The 18,553-nt window shown below is 36.8% G+C and overlaps 2 protein-coding genes across 4 annotated transcripts; one reads left to right on the forward strand and one right to left on the reverse strand.

Moving 5' to 3' along the window:
• Positions 1-6,776: 6,776 nt before the first annotated feature.
• Positions 6,777-11,596, forward strand: app (Palmitoyltransferase app). Of its 3 annotated transcripts, none has more exons than XM_090155259.1 (11): positions 6,777-6,915; positions 7,757-8,089; positions 8,156-8,316; positions 8,425-8,583; positions 8,672-8,809; positions 8,878-8,929; positions 8,999-9,101; positions 9,163-9,272; positions 9,337-9,424; positions 9,495-9,639; positions 10,709-11,596. In XM_090155259.1, the coding sequence occupies exons 2-11, from the start codon at positions 7,878-7,880 to the stop codon at positions 10,870-10,872; spliced, it is 1,332 nt and encodes a 443-aa protein (XP_090011385.1). In that variant the 5' UTR covers positions 6,777-6,915; positions 7,757-7,877; the 3' UTR covers positions 10,873-11,596. The 3 variants fall into 3 exon arrangements, with proteins under 3 accessions (XP_090011385.1, XP_090011386.1, XP_090011387.1); XM_090155260.1 differs by having other exon boundaries at positions 6,796-6,915; positions 7,854-8,089; XM_090155261.1 differs by lacking the exon at positions 6,777-6,915 and adding an exon at positions 6,948-7,458 and having other exon boundaries at positions 7,854-8,089.
• Positions 11,597-12,640: 1,044 nt separating this feature from the next.
• Positions 12,641-14,397, reverse strand: LOC149933109 (quinone oxidoreductase PIG3-like). The gene is made up of 6 exons (XM_090155262.1): positions 13,952-14,397; positions 13,746-13,887; positions 13,556-13,681; positions 13,275-13,487; positions 13,004-13,200; positions 12,641-12,929 (listed from the first exon to the last, which is right to left on the reverse strand). The coding sequence occupies exons 1-6, from the start codon at positions 14,084-14,086 to the stop codon at positions 12,720-12,722; spliced, it is 1,023 nt and encodes a 340-aa protein (XP_090011388.1). The 5' UTR covers positions 14,087-14,397; the 3' UTR covers positions 12,641-12,719.
• Between the last annotated feature and the right edge of the window lie 4,156 nt (positions 14,398-18,553).

The following is an 18,553-nucleotide window of genomic DNA, read 5'->3' on the forward strand; positions in this document are numbered from 1 at the left end:
AGCCCAAACCTGACTGAATTCGGAGGTGGAGGTAGGACCATTTGATCCGAGCTAACATCTCCCAGTGCGCCACCACCCTTTTGGGTTACAAGAGCCGGACCCCAACTCCCCGGTAAAGTCACCAGTTATTGTACACCCATTTAGGGCCACAAGAATAGAAGGAAGCCCATGCAAAGTAATACAGTACTTCAATGTACTCGCTTGCTATTTCGTTGTCGTTTATCCAGCTTTATGATAAATAAACTAGCCATCTTCAAGAATTCTAATTGTTTCTCAGGCTATTATGAACCTGCATTTAATATTCTAAAATGCATTTAAATCGTTTTCGATGGCTATTTCAAAGCAGTCTATCGCTACGATTTAATCTGTCGTGTGTCCGTGGTTACAGTGAGTCTCTTCTTTTTTACGTGCACGCGCAGAAAGCCATTTATTAGTTTCAGTTAAATAGTTTTAGTTAGATAGATATTAATTAGAGTCACGTTGAATTGAATTAAGATGCCCGAGAAAAAGAAGCATTCTGGTTCTTTATATAAAAAAAGGAAATTAAGATAAGTCATTGAAGCAGAAAAGCAAGCGACAGTTTTAAAAATGTTCATAAGTGTAGGCATATGTAACATAATTTCTCATAAGTATGCCTCTGTATAACATTTCCATTGAAAAAAAATTCAATGAGACCTTGTTTCACGCGGAACATACATAAAGCGAACCCTAAAATGCTTATAATCCTTGCGCTATTGAAAAGGTTACCATTTAAATGAAATCATGTGATCGCGAGGCACGAACTAAACTTGACATGGGCAAAGCCAGAAACGCGCGAGGAATTCTCACTAACTTCGGTTTCCAATCAGTAAAGTTGATGACGCTTATTTCGTCCTGGAATTGTAAGTGACGTAAGTAACGTCATATCCCGTGAGTTATTATGTTACATATGGTGTAGGCCTTAGAAAATCCCGCAAAAAGTGTCTTAATTAAGTTGTTAAAGCAATTAATGTAAGGAATAAAAGAATTAAGTTGACTAAGAACAACCCGTGAGTTAAAAATAAAAATATCCATTATTTTTATCTTTAACTCACGGGTTCTTCGTAAACTTAATTCTTTTATTTCACATATATTAACCGTGATACTATTCAGTATGGACATTATTATTAATGAACTTAAGGTATACTAGTCTTGCCACCTTACCTAGTGTTTCAAGCTCCATGTAAAATGACCATGTACCAGAAAGAAGGTATTAAATATGTTTACACAAAGTATTTAGAAAGTGATTATAGGGATTATTTATTGTTATGAAAACGGTAAATTTAGAACATGGACATGGTAATGTTTTTACGGGGGGGGGGGGTAGTTTTATTTAGTCTCAAAATAAGAGGGGCGCCAAAAATCCCCCTTGCCCGGGTGAAAAAAATGTCTTGAGCCGGCCCTGATTTCTGATAATACTATAAGAGCGAAGGAAACCGATTAATTATTAATTATTATTCAAACGACGCCAAGCGTCCTTGGCCTTCTTCCACAACCCAAGAATCTATTTGACCTGATGGACATCTGAACCAGTATTACCGAAGCCTATAAGCACCTCTGTAGGGAGGTGTAAGTGATCCATCCGCCATTCCGACACTCCCGGATGGTTCTCCAAAGCTGGACACGACAGAAGGATGTGACTTAGGTCTTCGACCTCATGGTTACATAGTTTGCATGCCGGCAAGTCACCGAAAAGTTGGGCCTGTCGTTGACCAGTTAACAAAGCACCACAACGGGCATCAAAAAGTAGGCCACTCTGCCACGATCCGTCGTAGAAGGGCTCTGGAGCTGGAACACTTTTCAACTGATATAGGCAGAGGCTACGCTTCTCTCTTATTTCAGTCTTCCACAGTTTGCTTGCAGATTCCCACACGTCCTTTGTTACTATAGTGGCCCATTGATGTTCGTTCGTAGCCTCACTCCTTTTAGTGCCAATACCGTAAATTTTGTCAAGATGTTCTAGCCGCCGAAAAAAACCTGTACTAACATTTTCTTGACGCAAGGCCCGAAACACGATACCAGGAAACATGTGGCTTGGCATCAACATCAGCCGACCCAAGTACTTCAATTTGCTGACCGCCTCACGCTCACGCATAGTGCTCCAACCAAGCTCCCCCTTAATAGCAGCATTCGGAGTACAGGGACCCGCAGACAAAGCACTCCTACCGGCTTCTCTTTGTGCATAGTCCAGCGCTGCAATGGAAGTTTTCGAGAGTGCCATCACCTCATTTGCATACGTAAGGGCGGGAACCGCCACCGACTTCCATAAAGTGCGCCCAACAGAGTAGTTGTTATAAGAATTTTTCGCCAAATTTTTCACTGCCCATCGGAGACTCGTCGCCTTAGACACCAACTTCCGTTCGTAGGCTTCCGAATATCCATTTCCGTTTGAAGAAAAAATAATTCCTAGGTACGTGTACTCTGTAGCGACCTCAATTTTAGCTCCATGCAAAGTGAACGTATCGCTTCCACCCTCTGAACCAAAGATCAAAACCTTAGACTTATCACTCCCAAAGCGCAATCCACACTCTTCCGCAAAAGAGGTGCAAGTATTCAACAATTCCTGAAGGCCTCCCGCTGAATCCGCCAACAAGAGAACATCGTCTGCGAAGAGCAAGCAGCTCAAACGACGTCCATATTTCCCGTTCACAAAAGCACCATGAGGGGACCACTCCAGGCGATCAGCCAATCCATTTATGTAGATAACAAACAGTAGGGGGGGCAACGGACAACCCTGACGAAGGCCGACAGAAGTCTTCATAGGAGTGGTGTTAACTCCTTGCGCTTTATAGACACAACTACTTCCTGCATACAAGCGCTCAATGCTGTCTATCGTATCAGAATCAACTCCCATGTTCTTCAAGGCCATCCAAAGTTGGGGTAACCTAACACTATCATAGGCCTTCTGTAGATCCAGGAAACCGCAATAAAGCGGACGCTTCTTTAATTGGTAAAGTTCAATAAGTTGTGTTAACACGAACAAATTATCAGCAATTCGTCGACCATGTCGAAACCCATATTGCGCCTCGTTTAAAAAACCATTCAACTCCATATAAATAGCAAGACGTTCCTTCCACAAAATTGCGTACACCTTATACATAATAGAAGTAACGGCTATCGGCCTATAGGAATCCAAATCATCTTCGGGCTTCCCTTTTCCCTTGTGAATCAAGCTGACTCGACACTCCTTCCAACTACTAGGAATATCGCCAGACTTTCGGATTTCATTATAGATGGACAACAGACATTGAAGAGCTGAAGAACCAAGAGCCAGAACTAGTTCCCCGTAGAGGTCATCCATCTCAGCTGCTTTACCCCGTTGTAATTTTTTAATAACGGCCAAAAACTCCGGTAGTAAGAATGGTTCATTAAGGCGTTCGGCTGGAGTTACAGTTGGAACTTTCACCACGGAGTGCGCTTGGCTATCCGTCACAGTAGGACGACTCAATAGCGTTGCCTCCATGTCGGCTATATATTCTTGAATTCGGGCTTGCATGACGGATTTTTCATACAGAAGAATACCAGACTTAGACCGAAAACCCTTTAATCCAGAATCATATTGGGAGGATAAACGTCGCATTTTAGAAATATACCTCCAGAACTTTTTCCCCTGCGCTTTGCCAGCCTTGATAATATCATTCTCAATACGTTTATTAACAAGTTGGATATTTTTTCTTATCAATTCTTTAGCTTCATTTTTCTTCTGTAGATAATAGACCCACTTTGTAAGCACCACTTCCACCGTGCAGCCCTGAGATTTCGCCTGTCTATGATCCTTACACGCTCTTTTCCTGGCACGAATGGCATCAGCAATTTCCTTATCCCACCATTTCTTTGGCACAATACCTTTCTTCAAAATGACACTAGGTGATTTTTTTATTAAGTTTTTCCGCGCTGCTGCTTCCATAGCCTCCACAAAATCACCATACGAGGGTTGAGCAGTTAGCGTAGACACCCACTCTTCCATTTCGTCACTGTAAGCCTTTAGAGTTGTCTCGTTATCGAAGTCCCAGAATGTCTTCACTGGTACACCGTCAGGAACTGAATCAGTTTTTGGTTGATCGTTGTTTGCTTTTAAGTTGGAACGAGGCTGAAGTGAAACGGAAATCAAGTTATGGTCACTACCAAGGCTATCTGATCCAGATTCGTCAATTTCCATCGACATAACATTATCAACAACGTTAGCACTAAAGAGGACGTAGTCTATGGTAGACTTACTGTTCCTACTACTTCTAGTAGTGCGACCAACACAATTGTCTAACAAATTCCCTATGGTAATTCAGTAAGATGTCCATTCATATCTCCGCCGATGCAAAAACTAAGAACACCATTAGCCCGAAATTCCTCAATATCCTTAGCTAAACAGTCGTAGATTTTATGATTGTAAACTCCACTACATTTACCCGTAGCACAATACACTAGAGCTATGACAAGATCCGGGAACCGTTCATGAGAAAACCAAATATGCTCTGAAGAAGACTTAACAAGTTTACAAGATTCACTAGCTCGGCACAGAACTCCCAACCCTCCACCTTTCTTCTCACGACCCTTACGATTCAAACCGAACCATGTGAGACCCTTTAATGGAGGAGGAAGGTTCCCCTCCCGCAAATGAGTCTCAGAAAGGCACAAAAAATTTAATTGTTTGTTACTAAAAATTGAATCGATTTCCATCCACTTTTGTATGGAAGCCCCCTGCATATTAAGAAAACCAAATTTTAAAGAACTATTTACACTATTTGCCAAAAGAGATCGGACACGTCTATATTTTTTACGAATTCCCCCGCGTGTCTTTGGGGTAGCCAAACGGCATCCCACATTGGAAATCGGGGTTTCGTGAATTCCTAAACCTGATTCCCCGAAGGCAGGCCAGGAGTCAAGTTTTTTCCATCACCCACCTTGAGGTTGCCGACAGCTCTGTTAGTTTGGAAACGGTTTTTTCGCCACCTCTGAAATTCGGATAATGTTCTTTCCTCCCTAGAGCGATCGGGCGCTAGTCTAACGCGACTATACTCCGGTACTTGATGGTTTCTCAACCTATTGGCGACAAGAAGTATGGACTTTCTACTTTCAGCACTGTCCAAGCAGATCAACACCGGTTTGTCTTTTTTATCCTCTCTTCTACCAAAGCGTTGACACGATTTGACACTGAAATGAACAGTTTCATCAATCCCCAAATTTTTCCGAAGCCAATTTTCAGCACCACTAGGTGAGTCCAGATCATCAAATGCCACACCAAAGGCGACTAAATTAGTAGCTAGATCATCCACAACATCACTTTCCTTGGAAACAAGAGCAGTGTCAGAGTCTTTAAATTTCATAGTCTGACCCTTTAGCGTATCAACTTGTCCCGAGAGAGCCGAAATCGAGTCACGCATTGCCTTGGATTCGTTTTCACGTTCCTGCATTGTAATTGCAACAGCTTCCACCTGTAATTTTAGACCGCTGATATAGTCCTCCTGGTCAGTCTGTCGTTTTTCCATGGTTTCGAAACGTTCTCTGTTAACCAAATCACGTCTATCCAGTTCACACAAAAAGATAGATTGTACATCCGTCAACCGCTCTTCCATGATGGAAAACTTTGAGACAATCAAAGACTCCAGACTAGAGAACATAGCCCCCAGAGCAAGAGTATCTTTAGTTCCACCCAAAATCAGATCGCCGCTAGTTCCAACCACAATCCCGGAGTGAATCGCAGATGGTAGCTCTTGCAACTGCTCCTTCACTAGACTTTGATTAAGCTGACTTTGGCTTAGGGAACGGGTTGCCACCGATCGAATAGCCACTAAGGGCCCTTGACTATATACCGAGCAATCCTTCTTGAAACAGTTACTGCATTCCCACATATCCTTTAGCCGACGGGCATCCCCTATGCGCAGCTCCACACATTCCACATGAAACCACTGCTTACAAAGCCTACAATCAATCCATGTATTCGGTTTCCCCGTGCCCTTATTTTTAGGAGCATCTTCCTCTTTGCATAGATAGCACAAGTCCTCATTTGTTACGTCCGCTTTACTCGAATTCATTTTCGCCCTTTATTTGCAAGATATAAAGACAACAACAACCTAAGACTAAGCCTAATACCCTACCACTGCAGGATGGCGCCTCTTAGCCCGTGCTTTTGGCACGGGCCGCTCTTCCTTCGCTACAGCGGTAACTCCGCTAAGCCTAACTAACAGAACTATCGAAAACTTTTTTAAAACCAAGAAAAACACCTTTTTGTTCAGAGTAAAAGAAAAATGGACGTATCAGGAAACTCTCTCAACAAATAAATTACAAAAACCTCACTAAATAACACTAAAACGAAGATAATTAGGGAGCAAGCAACGTATCACTCAACTTCAAATCACGCGCCATTCCGCCATGGGAAGGCGAAAGAAAATGGCAGCTCGCTTGGCGGTAAATTTGGCTCGTTTAAAAATTAATTTCTCGTCATTAAAAAAAGATACAATTTTACGACTGATATTTTTGAGTATATTTAAACATGATCTTTCAAATAGACCCAAGTTTTACCCAACCTGGACTTTACCTTTAAACAAACATAAATGTAATGAAATTAAACTCAAAATATGCTACTAAATATAATTTCATAATAAATAAGCCTAAGAATAAGATAATACCCACATTTGTTTTACGCATACCGTTTTTCAATTTCAAATTTCGCGGTAAAAAAAACATTGACCTCACAATTAGTAAAATTTTAGCGCCACCTTCTGAGTTAAGTAAGAGCCATATTCTTTGAATTTCATCCATTGCTTGGCTCTGTAATCACGTCTTTACCTTTTTTATTCGGCTTTCTATTTGTAATGAAAACGATAATGAGTGTTTTTCAAGGAATATTACTTTTACCGTGATAAACATGATCAGTTATAAACTTTTCGAAAATTTCAAAAGGCAAGGCAGTATAATATTTTCTTCTTTATTGCCACTTACAACTAAGCCTATGCTAGAAAAAGTGTTTTTTGAAATATTTTTTCTTTGTGGGGCGTGCTTCTGGGCATGACAGACTTGTGAAAAGAATGATTATTGGGGGTTTTAATGTCATAATGATGATGAGTCTTGACTCATTGGCGTTACATTCTTGAAGATTCATTAGATCTTTGAAGAACATATCACATAATGATTCATGACCTTATATCTTTAATAATTGTGTTACATGATATAGGAGGGTGGATGAAATACCTTTGGTTGTCCAATTTCAGGAATTTCATAATTATAATTCAGTTCTTTAGTTCACTTTTTTCCAAAGGGTCATAGACCCATCACGTCAAGACAGGGGGGATTTTAGTCATGCACTTTAAAGTACGCAGCGAGCGCTTTCCGAAACTGAGCACGCTGTGGGAGGACTTTCAGGGGTTCAGATAAGGAGTTCCAGGCGCGGACAGAGGATGGCAGGAAGGAGTGCTTTCGCGTTGCGAGACAAAAACCCAGAAGAATGTACGTGGCATTTCAGTTGCCTCTTGGGGGGCGGGAGCATGACGATATAGTTTTGGATAGGGGAGTAAGTGCCCCACAAAGGGAATGTTATGGCTGTCTAATACATAGAAATATTTTAAAGTGTTCTTCTAATAACATACATTTGTTATTTAAACATATTTAAACAAGTTCCTTCTAACTTTTCATAAGACACCTGCAATCAGATAAATAAATTCAGGCTAACGTAGGCAGTAAACATTGATATTTATTTAGAAAAGTTGACTTAAATTGCCTTTTTCAAAATGGTTTACATTTTCAGTTTGGGTATTTATATTGAAGAATCTTCCCTTATAGAAAGGCATCGCTACAAATCTTGGTTGATTTTTTAAAGCATCTAAAACTTTCTGGTGTCACAGATATGTAATGGAATTTTCCAACCCATGATAAAAGAAAAAAATTATTCTAAAGTTGTTGGGGAGTCACCGTCCAAGGTGGAAAGTAAAATGCCACACGTGACGAAAAAATGGCAAACTTTTCCGGGTCGCAACAAATTCTACTGCGATGGCAGGATTATGATGGCCAAACAAACAGGAGTATTTTACTTTACTGTTGGCCTTATTGTTGTAACTTGCTCCCTTTTCTTCGTGTTTGAGTAAGTATTGCAGTGTAAGGTAGTTTTATTGAGTTTGCTTAAAATACTTTTGTGCAATTTTTTCAGTTGCCAGTTTCTCTGGTACAACACTCATCCCGTAGTGCCCGTAACTTCTGCTGTGTTATTTCTTTTTTCACTATCCACATTGTTAAGGACTAGTTTCAGTGATCCAGGAATCATTCCGCGAGCATCACCAGATGAAGCAGCAGATATAGAGAAACAAATTGGTACAAATATAGCCATAATTTAACTTTCACATTACTTTTGCATTTAATTTTTAAACTTTTATTTTATTCACAATGACAATAATTATTTATATATTTAATAATTAACAGAAGTTCCAAACGGATCTAGTTCACCAACTTTGCGTCCTCCTCCCAGGACAAAAGAAATAGTTATTAGAGGACAAACTGTAAAACTAAAATATTGTTTTACTTGCAAAATCTTTCGCCCACCAAGGGCATCTCATTGTAGTCTTTGTGACAATTGCGTAGGTGAGCCAAAATCATTTTTGAAGTTATTCATTTTCAAACGAGTTGTCTCCATTCATAATCTCAAATGAAGATTTATAATTGTATTTAGAGCGTTTTGATCATCATTGCCCTTGGGTTGGAAATTGTGTTGGCAAGCGCAATTATCGTTATTTCTATATGTTTATAATGTCATTGGCATTTCTATGCGTCTTCATATTCGTATGTGTCATAACTCACTTAGTAATGCGTAAGTTTTCAATAATTATTTTGTTTGTTGAAATTACTTTTTACATTTTAAGTAAATTTTGTTATTAGTATCTCAGGAGCGCCAAAGTTTTCTTGAAGCAGTTAAGGATTCTCCCGCTAGATATCCTTTTAAGAAAATTTTAAATAAACAGTTTTTTTTTTGGTTTACTTCCTTAACCTGCAAATGCACTGTGATTGAAGGAGTTATTTGCTTCTTCTCAGTGTGGTCAATTCTAGGTCTAGCTGGCTTTCATACATATTTAACAACTTCCAACCAAACAACCAATGAAGATGTAAGTTTTTAGGTTCCATTTGGCACTTGTCAGGTGAAAAAAATCAATTTTTTTTTAACAGATTAAAGGATCTTTTTCCTCTAGACGAGGTCAAGAGACGTTTAACCCTTATAGTCACGGATCTGTATTTATGAACTGTTTGTCAGTTCTCTGCGGGCCCACGCCTCCCAGGTAATCTAAGAATTTTGTTTAGCCATTTTTAGGAATGAGTTATTTGACGCCTTTGTTTTTGCAGCCTGATTGACAGGAGAGGTTTAGTGGTACCTGAAGGTCAAGGAGTACCCAGAGGCAACTATGGTACTGTTCGAATTGCGCCACCAAAAGTTCGTAATTTTTTTGTTTAGATTCAATAAAATTTAGTTTGTGTATTTTTTTTTATAATTTTATTTACAGCAAAACTCAAATAGTAATTCTACAATTATACCTGTGGAGCCTTTAATTCCAGCTAGACCACCAGCTACTACAAATATAGCTACGAATGGTAGTTATCACGCTATGGTCAGGGATATATCGTACCAAAATCACCCTGGTCATCATGGTAAGTTTTGAATTCTTTTCAATTTGGTTTCACTGATGATTGGGCTTCCCTCGCAATCAATGCAAACTTAACGTAAATAAAGGGTTGTATTTTCTAGTTCTAAAATCTAAATTCCTGTGTTGGATGTACCCGTATATATATGTTCGAGTAGCTGTGTTACACATATATTTCAGTTGATTTAACCTGATGCCAGCATTTATGAAAAAATTGAATTTGTATAAATAATTATGATAGCAATTTGACCTAGAAATATTGTTCAGCACGTATTCCAAGCATGTCCCTTTACGTATTTGATTGTAATATGGAATTTTTTTTTTAAGAAATTGTTTATAATTTCAATTCTTCATTTGTTCTGGCACCAGTATATTTAACGTAATGTTTTATGACACTTATATTTGTGCGATATTATTTTTATAACGGCCCATAATACATTGTCAACCATTTTGGACTCTTGATACGAGCTCATCAGCCTAGTGTTAACCTTCCTATCAAAATTTACTTTAAAAAGTTCAGGGGTCATCTCTGATTTTAGGTCGATAATGTTTGTTCCTTCCATAGTACTGGAAGTGAAATGTAAGTATTTCTCTATCTCCACCAGTCCATGCAAGCACTTATTAAGCATGACTAGTTTAAATTCTATTCAACTTGGTCTTGTCACGCATGACTAGAGAGAATTTTGACTTGCACAGAATATAGAATGGGTTTACTTTTAACATCCCAATTATTTTAGAATTAGTTAGGCTGTTACAAGGTATGTTTTTGAAACCTCTGTGGGTTAATTTGATAGGTTTTACCACTATTTGAACCCCTAATTTTTTTACTCAATTGTTGACAATTTTATTGTTTTGAAATGGTTTGGAGTAAATTATTGAATCTTTTATGATAAGCGCATTTCTAAATAATAAAAATTTACATTTCATGCATTTTTTTACAATGCTGCTGAATTGACTCTTTTGTAAAATAGCAATTTGTGCAATGTTTGGTAGGTCTAGAGCCTTCATTATTCAGTACACATTTTTTATGCCAGTTATATTCCATTCCATTGAATAATATTTTCCCTTTCCTTTAGGTACAGAGCTTCGCAACCCTGTTGCGGTTGTAGCTCCAATGATCAATGAGACACGAAGCGCTAATCAGTCAACAAACTCTTCTCATTCAGTGCCACATGATCATGAAACTGACATTTTCAACGCAGGTAGCACACTTTCCTTGGTGAAACAAAGTACAGTTTAGTGGGCATATAGCATTTGCTTTTAAATATCAAAGTTAAAAAGAAATAACAAAACGCTTTGTACTGTTGGTACTCGTTTGTACAAAATCGAGTTGAAACCCTTAAAACCTGGCACGTGCAATCAATGACATTGTCTTCCGTTTTGTTTGCCACGTTGCTAATTTCTGTGTTGAGAGAAACAGTTCGTGAAGAGAAAAAAACTTGCCTTAAAGGTGCTGTGATGCTATCTAACCAACAACAAAAACAAATAATATGTATTCAGTATTACTTTAGAGCAGATTGTGAATTCGTAAATAAGAAAGCTGAGTTGCGTCCATATGTGGGATTTTTGCGTAATTCATAGGGAAAAGTGCCAATCGTAGTAGCAAAAAAATTCAATATGACAAAAGTGAAATAGACCCCTCCAGTTTGTTGGCTATCATTTTTTCCAAAACTGTGATTCTCCCTTATTTTTTTTCTCGTATCACTAGTCTTGGTTTTTTTTTTCAGACTTGAAAGTAGAAATTAAACGGTAATGGCTGTGCCTAATAGTTCACTATACCTAATTAATGTTGTTTTAATTTTGTAACCATGGTGCCTCTGTGGTATGGAGTTTCGACTGCTAGCATTGAGAAACAGTGGCGCTTTCATTTTAAGGTTTATAGTTCCAAAATAATGATTTCTAAAATTAATTTCAATTATAGATATTTGCCAAGAATAAATCGAAATAAGATTTTCAAATCCAAATTTGACGTATCCATAAGCTTCACCAATCATGATCTTAAAAATAACTCTACTTATTTACCTAAACCCAAATCTTACTTCAAAATATTCTATAAACTAAAATATGCCTATTGATTAAGAGTAATAAACATTTAAACCATATATGTTAATTACAAATAGGTATGGGGAAAAATGCTAATTTTATTCCGGGACTGTAATTTTTTTAAGCAAATTTATATTTTATTTTTTTAGTTCATAATAATTTTAATGAGGTTAAAGTCTAAATGGGATCAATGTCCACTACTTGGGTACCAAAATGTCTTTCTAATAGAACAATGTAATTTGTACCTGCTTTAACCTTTATTTTAAAAAATACTAAATTTTTAGGTACTTATTTGGGTTTTTTAAAAAGAAATCTAATTATCATATTTTATTTGAGATTAACTTCTAATTTTAATTTCAATAACTGTTCACAACATGTATTATATTGTATAATTACAGCTTTTACTTGACAAAGATATAAGAAATTTTAATAGTCATGAATACAGTTATTTAAAATACAAACTTTGTGATTAGGTTCATGTTCTGTTTCATGCTAACAGCCTTTAAACCATCAGTTGAAAACAGTGCGTTATAATTTACAGATAATTAAAATCAACTAACTTTCATTTGATAGAAGTAGTTGTTTTTAGTATTGTTTCCATGGTTTTTTTTTAAATAGGTGCTATTCTTTAATTAAGAGAGTTTGTCTGGAGTTATTTATCACACTTTGAAATCTGGGGGTAATATATTGTTTTATATTAACAAAACTAACATTATATGATGGCAAATATAATTTACCTTTAATGTTTCTAAATTGACATTTCAATAAGCATTGAGAAATGGCTTTTGCCATTGATATGCTCAGAATTATTACACTAGGCTAAGTTTTTGCAGCTTGCAATTTGTACAAAACCTTTTGGTACTTTGTAAATATTGGGAGTTGAACTAAAGTTGTAAATGCTACAACGTTGTAGCCCCAAATGTTTTGATGTAAATTTACCCATTAAGTGGAATGAACAAATAAAGTTCAAGGAGACATTTGCATTTTTATCACTGTTTAAAGAATTATGTATAACAAATTGTTCATAGTAAATGTATAAACTTATTAATATTCTTCTGTAACAGAGATAGGCGTATCTTCACTCTGTATCTGAAGTACAATTTTCCCAATATTTTTATTATCTTCCATTCTTTTATGAGCTTCTCCAAGCTTTCCAAGAGGAAATATTGAATCTATTATTGGCCGCAACTTATTTTTGTCCTCGAATTTTGAGAGGGCATTCAAGGAAAAATCTTTTATTAGTTTAGCTTTGTACTGAAAAGTAAATTAAGGGATTAGAACCTTAATTTGTGGTATAAAAGTATAAAAAAATATTGATATGTTTTAACCTCTTTGCATCTAGTTCTGAGTGTGGTTCCATAAATTTTCAATCTCTTTGCCATAACTTGTCGTATAAAACCAGCAGTAACATCTGTACCACCCATAGAACCATAGAACACCCAACTTCCCTCCATAGCTATTGCTTTAAGATTTTCATCGCAAAATGATCCACCAATACAATCTAAGATAACATTTGCCCCTATGCCTATAGTTTTAGGAGAAACTGAGAAGTTAGACATAACATTTTAAGTATATACAAACAGCATATTCATGAGATACCATTAGTTATGGCCTTTATTTCTTCTCCAAATTTTTTCTCTTTATAATTAATTCCTTCTAGAGCACCTAATGATTTAGCAAAATCAATTTTTTCTTGGGAACCAGCCGTAACAATAGGTTTTGCATTTATCAAAAGACAGAGCTGAATGGCTGCAGCAGCTACACCACTGCCCCCAGCGTGAATTAGGACATAGTCTCCAGTACAAACTCTTCCTTTAGAAGATGTCACAGCCATGTTTTTTAGTACAGTTATTCAATTAGAGCTGTTTAAGTTAATTTACCAACAAGATGCAAAATTTGGTAGGCAGTAAGCCATGTTTCAGGAATAGAAGCTGCTTCAATTAATGACAAATTTGATGGCACTGGCATAAGATGGCCTTCATAAACTGCAACGTATTCCGCATTACCTAAGTTAGTAAGTTTAGTTAATAATTTACTAATAATTTTAGCCTTTTGGAAAATAACATATACCTCCACCCGATAACAATGCCATTACCCTATCCCCAATTTTCCAAGGACAAACACATTCCGGCCCAAGCTCATGAATAAATCCAGCAGCCTCCAAACCAAGAATTTCACTTTCTCCAGGAGGAGGGTCATATTTTCCTTGACGCTGTATGCAAAATTTGATATTACCCTTTGTCTAATTATGAATTATATCAAAAGTAAAAACACACTTGTAATGTATCAGCTCGATTAATAGCACTGGCAATAACTCTGACCAAAACTTCACCCTCTCTTAATGTTGGAATTTGGGTATCATCGATAAAAATATTTTCGGGTGGCCCATTTTTATAGTTCGCAGCCCTCATTTTAATTTACTCTTCAGATTTTAAGAGAAGCGTCAGCAATTATAGCTAATCGACACGTGCTACCAAAAGTATGAAGTCTTATCAGACTTTTGGTGCTACATATGAATAGATATTGGCAAATTTGGAAGGGTACGACCATGGAGGAAGCACGTGACTGATACTGCGTTCAGTCAATAGGAGCGGACATCTCCATAGAAGAGGAGGGGTTCAAAAATCAAGTGGCTCTGTCCAAAGATAATTTAAACTCGTACCCTAGATTCGAAATCACTCTCTCGCGCGTTGCCGATAGCGTTTACCCACTTCCCGCCGGAACTCAGAAAAAATTCGCTTCATGGTTTGCGCCTTACCGCAACCACGGCCAACTTCGATCACGCGCTGCCACGCTATATATAGCGCGGCAGCGCGTGATCGAAGTTGGCCGTGCCACAACCGATGGAGCCCGATTTTTCTGAGGTCACGTGCCGGAAAAGGGTAAACGCTTCGTAACGAAACCGTCAATGGGAAAGCTCTCAGTATTCGAATCTAGGGTATGAGTTTAAATTATCTTTGCTCTGTCGAACGGCGGAGACACGAACTGAGTCTAAGCGGATGAATTTTCGTGAAAATTGTTTTTTCTCCCTAATGCCATAAGTTAATCATTAACTTATGCTTATGCTAATGCTTTTCCTACGGGAATTTGTTTTCCTAACTGTGTTGCAATTCGGAGACTTTTTAATAATTTTAGTGTTTGTACTCAACTTTGAATTTTTCATATGATTTTTAGTAAGTTTCCAGGTTTTATTTAAGACTACTTTCATAATTTTCCCTTAATTATTTCGCTCGTAATCTACTTTTAAAATCGACGAAAATTTTAAGGCGAGGAAATGAATTCCCCGCCTTGGGGACCTGTATTTATGCTAGGCCTCGGTTTTAATGTTTGGAATTTAAAAATCATTGCGCAATACCGAGGCCTAGAACAAATACAGGTCCCAAAGGCGGGGAATTCATTTCCTCGCCTTAAAATTTTCGTCATTTTAAAAGTAGATTACGAGCGAAATAATTAAGGGAAAATTATGAAAGTAGTCTTAAATAAAACCTGGAAACTTACTAAAAATCATATGAAAAATTCAAAGTTGAGTACAAACACTAAAATTATTAAAAAGTCTCCGAATTGCAACACAGTTAGGAAAACAAATTCCACCTTGAAAGGGCTTATTTGTGTACTTAGAGGTATCATTAACTTATGGCATTAGGGAGTAAAAACAATTTTCACGAAAATTCGTCCGCTTAGACTCAGTTCGTGTCTCCGCCGTTCGACAGAGCCACTTGATTTTTGAACCCCTCCTCTTCTATGGAGATGTCCGCTCCTATTGACTGAACGCAGTATCAGTCACGTGCTTCCTCCATGGTACGACTAAAACAAGGAAAACGTGGAAAACCCGGAAAACGAGGAAAACGAGGAAATTGAAGGAAATCTACCAAATAGTAGTATGAGGGCTTGGTCACACTGCGCCCAGCAAGTAAACCGCGGATAATGATACACGAGGAATTTTTGCCGTGCGATAAACAAACGACGGAAAAATTAAATTACTATAATTTTCGTGTAATTAAGGGTATTTATATATGCAAATTTTACCCACAATAATTTAAATATAAAATCAGAAAATTGTAATTATAACATTTGGCTGCTAAATCGAGGAATATAGTAAAACGAGGAATTTTTGCAAGCGACTAAAACGAGGATTTTTTAAATCATATACAATCGCCGTCACGTCGTGCGATAGATGCCGCTAGTCGTCCGGCGGCTGAGTGTTTTCCTTCAAATGTACAAACCACGGAAAATTAAATCACGATAATATTCCAGTAATTAAGGGTGTTTATGAAGCCGTTAAATTATAAATTTGTGTTCTCGTACCTACGATACTTTAAATATAAATCAGAAATTTGTAATTATAACATTTGGTGGCTAAATCGAGGAATATAGTAAAACGAGGAAAAATGAAATTATTCGAATTTGAGAGTAATTAAAGCTATTTATTAACCAATTAAATGTTAATTCGAGTTTCTCATACTTACGATACATTAATTTAAATCAGAAATACGTTGCAAAAACCATTTTCTATGAAAACGCGGAAAGTCTAAACAAGGATTTTTTTGCAAGCGACTAAAACGAGGATTTTTTAAATCATATACAATCACCGTCACGTCGTGCGATAGATGTCGTTAGTTGTCCGGCGGCTGAGTATTTCATTCAAAGTGTGTTCCTTCAAATGGACAAACCACGGAAAAATTAAATTACGAGAATTTTCCAGTAATTAAGGGTGTTTATGAAGCAGCTAAATGCTAATTTTACGATACTTTAAATATAAAATCTGAAATTCGTAATTATAACATTTGGTGGCTAAATCGAGGAATATAGTAAAACGAGGAAAAATGGAATTATTCGAATTTGAGAGTAATTAAAGCTATTTATTAACCATTTAAATATTAATTCGAGTTTCTCATACTTACGATACATTAATTTAAATCAGAAATACGTTGCAAAAACCATTTTCTATGAAAACACGGAAAATCTAAAACAAGGATTTTTTTGCAAGCGACTAAAACGAGGATTTTTCTAAATCATATACAATCGCCGTGCGATAGATGCCGCTAGTCATCCGGCGGCTGAATATTTCAACATTTTGTTTCGAAATCGGTCATAGTAAAACCAAGAACTTATATATGTATATAAGTTCTTGGTAAAACGAAGAGAAAAACTTTAAAAATAAATGAATATCAAAGGAGCTGATACTTCATGGATATAAAATGTATTTATTAAAATTTTCGGGAGCTTTCAAACCGTGGTCCTTCGTCAGCCGTTACATCGTTAATATAGAAAAAAATTATACGAAATTATTCATTTATTTGTTGAACATTTTAATTTAAAATTGTCTCTCTCAAGCCTTCACTAAGTTAAATTAAACGCTAATTACGGACAATTCCTATAGAAATCGAGGAATTGACTAAAATCCGGACTTTTCCGTTTTATACCATCGAAAACCTGGGTTTTCTAAACTTTACCACGTAGCCTTTTAACAGTTCCGTATCCTCGACAAGTTTGGTCAACTTCAACGTCTTAGATCAAAAGTTATGGCACTTCGGAATCCGCGACCAACCAATATTTCGGGATTAATCGACGCCTTTACCCATGATTCCTTTCGAAAACCTGGGTTTTCTAAACGCTATCACGTAGCCTTTTAATACTTTCGTAGTCTTGACAAGTTTGGTCAACTTCGATGTCTTAGATCAAAAGTTATGGCACTTCGGAATCCGGGACCAACCAATATTTCGGGATTAATCGACGCCTTTACCCATGATTCCTTTCGAAAACCTGGGTTTTCTAAACGCTATCACGTAGCCTTTTAATACTTTCGTAGTCTTGACAAGTTTGGTCAACTTCGATGTATTAGATCAAAAGTTATGGCATTTCGGAATCCGCGACCAACCAATATTTCGGTATTAATCGAGCTTTTACCCATGATTCCTTTCGAAAACCTGGGTTTTCTAAACGCTATCACGTAGCCTTTTAATACTTTCGTAGTCTTGACAAGTTTGGTCAACTTCGATGTATTAGATCAAAAGTTATGGCACTTCGGAATCCGCGACCAACCAATATTTCGGTATTAATCGAGCTTTTACCCATGATTCCTTTCGAAAACCTGGGTTTTCTAAACGCTACCACGTAGCCTTTTAACAGTTCCGTATCCTCGACAAGTTTGGTCAACTTCAACGTCTTAGATCAAAAGTTGTATCAAAAGTATCGCGGAAAAAGTAAAACGAGAATAAATGAAATTGTACTAATTAAATCATGGAAAATAATAAAACGAGGAAAAATGGAATTATTCGAATTTGAGAGTAATTAAAAATATTTATTAACCATTTAAATATTAATTCGAGTTTCTCATACTTACGATACATTAATATAAATCAGAAATACGTTGCTAAAACCATTTTCCTTTGAAAACGCGGAAAATCTAAAACAAGGAATTTTTGAAAGCGACTAAAACGAGGATTTTTTAAATCATATACAATCACCGTCACGTCGTGCGATAGATGTCGTTAGTTGTCCGGCGGCTGAGTATTTCATTCAAAGTGTGTTCCTTCAAATGGACAAACCACGGAAAAATTAAATTACGATAATTTTCCAGTAATTAAGGGTGTTTATGAAGCAGCTAAATGCTAATTTTACGATACTTTAAATATAAAATCTGAAATTCGTAATTATAACATTTGGTGGCTAAATCGAGGAATATAGTAAAACGAGGAAAAATGGAATTATTCAAATTTGAGAGTAATTAAAGCTATTTATTAACCATTTAAATATTAATTCGAGTTTCTCATACTTACGATACATTAATATTAATCAGTAAAACGTTGCTAAAGCCATTTTCTTTGAAAACGCGGAAAATCTAAAACGAGGATTTTTTTTTGCAAACGTCTAAAACG

This window comes from Leiobunum rupestre, chromosome 8, assembly GCF_980474605.1.
Source record: "Leiobunum rupestre chromosome 8, qqLeiRupe1.1.hap1, whole genome shotgun sequence".
NCBI classification, from domain to species: Eukaryota; Metazoa; Arthropoda; class Arachnida; order Opiliones; family Sclerosomatidae; genus Leiobunum; species Leiobunum rupestre.